Consider the following 6,417-nt stretch of genomic DNA (forward strand, 5'->3'; position numbering starts at 1 on the left):
TTTTTGCAACTGAAATGTTTAGAGGACCTGTGGCTTTCCCTAGAAGTGCTGGGGTTTCTTGTCAAAATTGTTTAGTCCATTGTTCTCTATCCTTTGTATTATAATTGTTTCTTGCAAGGATGGTACTTGATAATCACAAAGCAAGAATGGTAACGCAGTACATATCCGGTTAATTAGTCTTTTTATTATGCTGCTATGATAATCGTCATTGTGTGCATTATTATAATTAGTATTAGCTCAAGATGCCAACCATTCTGTGTCGCAAGGAACCGTCAGTCATAGTTCAATATTTTGAGTAATATTCTTTATTAATAATTTTTATGCTAAGACTTTTTTATTCTGATGAATTAGCTTAATTTTAGTGTAAATGAATCTGGCTACTTACATTTATTCTCAGGGATATATTTAAAGATTACTGCCAATATTTCATAATTCCGTGGGTAGTGTTGGAAACTGTTTATAAATTCGCTAGGGAATACCAAGGAAATATGTAAATTGCATTTCAAATATTAACTAGGTTCCCTAATTATACATACGTGATTTTGCTAGGCTAATGTGAAGTTGCGAAGTTGTCTTCGTTAACATAACTAAGCACTAAAAATTGTTAGATATATACCAGTAAAGTGACCATTTTCGTATTAGGCTAGTTCATGAGGTGGCAGGTGGTTCAGGAAATGCGAGTTATCCCTACATCTCAAGGCACACCCAACTTGCACGTTTTCAATTGTTGCAGTGCTGTTGAAAATATAGAAAACGAACATCTTGGAATCGAGGGACTAAATAGTGCACAAAGTGTAAAATGAAAATAAAAAATGTGATTTCTCGAAAGTTATTTGAAACTTTTAATATGATTATGTTATAAGCTTACATTTGAAACCACTATTAATGACCCATATAGGGTAATGTGTAACTTACATTTCATGTAACATTAATGCTGATCATGAAATTCAGAAGAGAGTTTAATGAAAATACTTTATCACAATCACAAAATATCCAATGGTGCGGGGTTCAGAATATTTTATGGTTACATCCTGTTTAACCAATATTTATCCATTTACGTACCAAGTTATTCATTTTAAAAATGACGACAATTAAAAGAAAATTATAAAATAAAATGTTGATTGTTATCCCATGCATGCCAGTGATTTTGCTGTGACTACAAAGTGCTCTTATAACCAAGAAGATAACGAATGACTAACCACTTTAATTCCCTTTCATTATGAAAGTACTTCTATCTGACCATTCTGACTATTTCAGAAGGGTGTGGATCGAGTTGAATGGATATTTTCTCTCAAAGATTTTTTGTGCGCTGATAAACATTGCCGCTAGTATGAGTGACCTTCAGCTCTCATCTGAATTCTTATTCGTACTGTAGCGACCGCACTTTCTGCCATCTAGTGGGTGACACCGGAACTAACGATAACACCAGAAAATTAGTCATTCCTTTCCGTGGTCCTTTGTGGAGACGAACTAAGCAGTAATGTTTATCCTCTCGGGAGACAATTGCCAGTTGTTCCTTCGCCTGATTGTCGCTCCATAATAAATAATTGTTGTGTATTTACTTGCTAAAGTAAGTAAATTTTTGGAGTTTTCTGTTTATCGTAAAAATTAGTTATTTTGTCATTGCTTGCAGCTGATTTTCATAACTAGTGTTGTTTATAGTTGTGGTTTGTAATTTTTTTTTATACGGTAAAATTTTCAAGATGGATGTTCTTTACTAAGTGAAAGAAGAAAGCTTTCAAAATTGAGTGATGAATTCATCAGCGCTCGTATAAGTCATGATCGTTACGATCTTTTGCACCCCCGGCCCTTTTGTATGGAAACTTTATTTTTCGACGATTCTCGTAAAATAATTATTAATGCATGGTAGTTTCTCTGAGTGTTTCATTTCATTCTTGTTAAATATTTCTACATTCACCGTGATTAAAAGTTGTACAGGTATGGTTTGCAGTCTTGGTGGTCTTAGTCCCCTACTATATTTAATTATTTTCTTCAATTACATAAGCAATTCTCATAATTTGTATAGGTCAGCGCTAGAGGGTAGGATCAGGGGCATATTTCACTGAAGTAATTTTATAGTGCCTGAAACTTGAGCACAGATTTCCTACCACAAGTCACGTGTCTTTGATTAGTCTCTTCGACGATTTGGGAGCTATTTGTTGTGGGTTTCATTCCTTGTTTTATCTTTAGGGTTAGAGGCTGCATCGTAACTTTGCCATACTGCATATTAGACTTTAAACCAGCGTAATCTTTTTTAAGAATTTTGTGTGGAAAAAGTCAGTGGATCGAGCGCCAGTTAATCTAAATTTCCATTAAATAAGAGCACAAGGACGAATGATTTAAAATTTTCTGGCTATTTGATGCATTTTTCATTTTTCCTTAAACTATTGCTTAAATGTCCTTATTAACATTTATGCCATCTGCTTAATGATTACTATCTGAATCTGAATTATATAAATTTTAACTGCTGATCTCGACAGTCTTGCAACATGGTTGTTACTGTGAACTGGTATTTGAGTTTCTAGTTTTTGGCCAAACAATTTTCGTGATTCAAATGTATCCAATTTGTGTAACTTTTATTGATTAGTGTCAACGGGAGTCCAGGAGATTTGGTGCCAGTTATGTACGTACTAAACCGCTGTTAAGATTTTACTTAACTCTTGCTCCAATCTCTTTTCTTAGATTGTCATAATTTTTTTATTAAAGGTAAATTGCAGCATATGAGTGAGATGAGTGGTTGTCATGCTTATTTTGCAATGCAGTGGTTTTTGTTTTTAAAGCATATACTTTGGCCTATTGTCAGAGGACTAATGTTCAAAGCCATAGAAAACCTTGGTAATTCTATACGAAAGGGGCGTATGGGCTTATATATATAAAAAAGTAGTTCCCTAGAATTACATAAGTGTATAGAATTCTTTGAGTTAGTCCCAAAAAGTCGCTTTAAAATTTGAAAATTCGCGAAATAAAACTTAATTCGCGCGAGATCAGTCTCTCGCAGTCGACTACAGACTGACGTCTGTATCTGCGCGCGCATGCAAGGACTAAAAAATGACTAAAGTGACGAATGCAATACGTACAGGGTAAACCCTTTTTACTTCCCTATTTCTCCGTCCGATCCATTCTTACACAATATGAAAATTTTCTCGCACTGTTCCTAGTCTTCATGGCAGTAGCTTCCAAAAGTGTTCCCGTAGAAAACCTAATTGAAAACTTAAAACCTGTTCGATGTGGAAGCTGTGTCAAAAACTTATGGTGATTTGTTTTCTGTTTACTTTGTAAGTAGTTCGACCTCGACTTGACCATGGTGACACCAAAAAAAAAGTGACGCACGTTATGTCGCCATACACACGGAACAGCCAGGGCCCTGTAACCCCTGTGGCGAGGGCACGCAGCGCACAAATTCCTGATTGTCAGAATAAACGTGCTTGCCAAGAATGTTTCAAATGCGGATAAGGCACGCTCAGTTTCGCCACGCCGAAACTGAAATCAGCAATGTGCAAAAAATGGCCGTTAATTTTTTATTAGTTTGTCTCCCACCCAAAAGGTTCCCAACTATGGTCCCCAAAGATTGTTGGTGGCTGTTAAGGGTTTTCCTTACGTATTTAATGATAATCGAAGCATAGTGTTATTTTAGCATTTTAAGCTGTTTTAACACATAGAAACTGGTGCGCCCCTTTCCTATAGAATTACCAAAACCTTACTTAAAATATATTGCAATATTTAGATTTTTACAAATGTAAAATAGGGATCCTAGCGCATTGCTAATAATTTAAGAAACTATCCTTGGTATCATTGAGAGACTTGATCAGGACAGCGTCTGAGTAGGTATTGATTGATCATTTTTATAGCAAATTTTCATATTTCAGATGACTGGGAAGACAACAGTAGGGAAGGCCGCCATACTCCTTTTAGCAGTTTCTTTTGTAACTGCCCAAAATAGATTGGTAAATCTTAGGGGAATATTTCTCTTGACTAATGTGATGGAGTTGAATATCCACAGTAATGTCGTTCAATATATATATATATATTTTTTATACTATACAAGGGTAATTATTTACCACCTTTTCTTTTGCAGTATACAACCCCGAATAGATCCGGAGGGTCCTCTGCTTCTGGCTCGAGCTCGACTGGTTCACAAACTTCAGCTGGAAGTGGTAACGTGGGGTCAGGGTCTGCAGGTGGTTCCTCTGGCTCTGCGTCTGGGGGTAGTGGGTCAAGTAGCAGAGGAGATTCAGTCAGTGATGGGGCTAACAGAGGGTCAGGAGGCAGTGGTACTAGATTTGCCTCTGGATCAAGCGACGGGAGATTGGGATCTGCATCTGGAACTGGCAGTGGTTCCAGGTCTACTGGAATTGGAAGCCAAACCCTCTTTGGTACTTCAGGAAGTTCAGGTTCTGGTACTGGCAATGTTGTTGGTTCTGGAAGTGGTTTTGTATCTAGCCAAGGTACTGGAACCCTAGGTGGCCTCCCATTATTTGGATCTAACCTTGGAGGAGGGGTAACAGATACTTCATCAAACACTGGCAGTAATATTGGTTCTACGAGTGGGTCTGGTGGCCAGTTTTTATTTGGTCAGAACTTTGCGGATTTTATAGCACAGTTGACATTAACAATTACGCAAACTACAACAGTTGACAGATTTGTCACTGTTACAGAAACTATACTCAACAGTGTGCCAATCACGCTTACTGGCTTTTCTGTTAACACTGTGACTTTAACTACCTTTCAGGTAGGTAATTATTTCTGTTATAATTTGTCATATTTTTGTCGCCATATGTTTTTCAGTTTAAATTTTATTTAAGTTTAACAAACTTTCTTTGATTTTAATAGGTGCAGCAGACTGAAGTAGATGACGTTGTATCACTCTCTACTACAATTGTGGAAAGACCTGTCACGGAATTTGTTACCACTGCAAAATCAAACTACTACTATGTGACTGAAGTATCGAGGGAAATTTACACCATAACCCATAATGCATACTTGATCCAGCAGACAACTCACACTACATTTGCCACACAAACGTAAGTATATTTATATGGTCTTAAAATTTTTCCTTAAAACCCTTCCATTTATGTGTAATTTAATAAAAAAAATTTTCTTTCTCCAGACTTACTTTGTCCTCTCCAGTAGTGAGGACATTTTTAACAACGGCAGTCCAGACTTTGACAGATTATCGCACTATTGTGAATACGGTGTTCGCCAATGGATATTTTTATTAAACTTGGTTAAATAAAAAAATTCCTGAAGTATCCCTTTTTTTAATTTGCCCAGATATGTAATGTTTTTATTTTGGCTTAAATCTCCTTAATTGTTGCTAATGGAAATTGGTGCTTGGATATCGGCTTTGAATTGCCAACATTAGTGTATGAGGTCTGCAAGTAGGTTAATTATTCTACCTTGGTTGGAGATTTTAAATACTTTAAATTGTCAGCACAACAGTAATTCTATTGTTTTAAGGCCTGAAATTTCTATAAATCAAAGTACCGATGAAATTGGTGAGACAGGCTTGGTTGTCCTTTTTTTTTTTTTTTTTAGTTTTTTTTTTTTTTTTTTTTTTTTTTTTTTTTTTTTATAGTAAAAACGTTTCAAGTCCATGCGCCTGAGTTGTATGTCGGCCATGGATATAAGAGATAGAGGAAATTGTCATTTACTAGAGGAAATTGTCATTTACTACTCGTAATATCTTGAAGGTTACTACTAATGTAAAACGACTTTGCTGTATGATACAATTAAAGTTTCGTACCTTTAACTCCTCTCCTTGATGTAAATCCACTGATAATACTCTTATCTGTTCAATGATTAGTTATATGGCTTTTTCAGACTAGCCACTTTGAGGCATGCTCAAATGTGTATATAAGTTTTCAAGATTTATATTGAAAATTGGTTTGGTTAAACTATGATACTAGAGGGGAGCTGAATTTTCCCACTTGGGCAAATTTTTGATGGGTCTTTGGTTGAGTAAATAGGGTAATTTATTATTGCAAATGGATTCTTATATAAGGGAAGGATTCCAAAGTAAGGTAGGTGAATTTTGACAAACTTATTAAAAGGTTATTTTAACTGATCGGTGGTACAGTTGCTGTCAGAGTGGGGTTACCCTTAAATTAGATTTGGATTGTTATCAATGCATAGCTAGAAACACTGTCGAGTAAAATTTCTCGTCTCTTAAGGAGAAAAGAGATGGAATAACCTCAAAACTCAAGGATCTGTAAATTACTACTTAAAAAAATCTGGAAATAACTGATTTATTAGATAGTCTATTAGACAGTCTTGGCTATCAAAAAGGGGGCTTGGTGGATGAGGTGTAGGGGAAACTGAAGTGAAGAGGAATAATGATCTTGATTACCCACGAGGTGAAAAGGTGAAAATACATACGCAAAAAAATGGTAATGAGCCAATGATGGTGAAGAGTTGTGC

At 35.8% G+C, this 6,417-nt stretch overlaps 1 protein-coding gene across 1 annotated transcript; it reads left to right on the forward strand.

Annotated features, from left to right (window-relative positions):
• Positions 1-1,453: 1,453 nt before the first annotated feature.
• Positions 1,454-5,249, forward strand: LOC135198248 (uncharacterized). The gene is made up of 5 exons (XM_064225847.1): positions 1,454-1,570; positions 3,867-3,944; positions 4,076-4,729; positions 4,831-5,021; positions 5,108-5,249. Exons 2-5 carry the CDS (start codon positions 3,867-3,869, stop codon positions 5,217-5,219), a joined length of 1,035 nt encoding a protein of 344 aa, XP_064081917.1. The 5' UTR covers positions 1,454-1,570; the 3' UTR covers positions 5,220-5,249.
• The last annotated feature ends 1,168 nt before the right edge of the window (positions 5,250-6,417 follow it).

Source organism: Macrobrachium nipponense, chromosome 11 (assembly GCF_015104395.2).
Source record: "Macrobrachium nipponense isolate FS-2020 chromosome 11, ASM1510439v2, whole genome shotgun sequence".
Lineage (NCBI taxonomy): Eukaryota > Metazoa > Arthropoda > Malacostraca > Decapoda > Palaemonidae > Macrobrachium > Macrobrachium nipponense.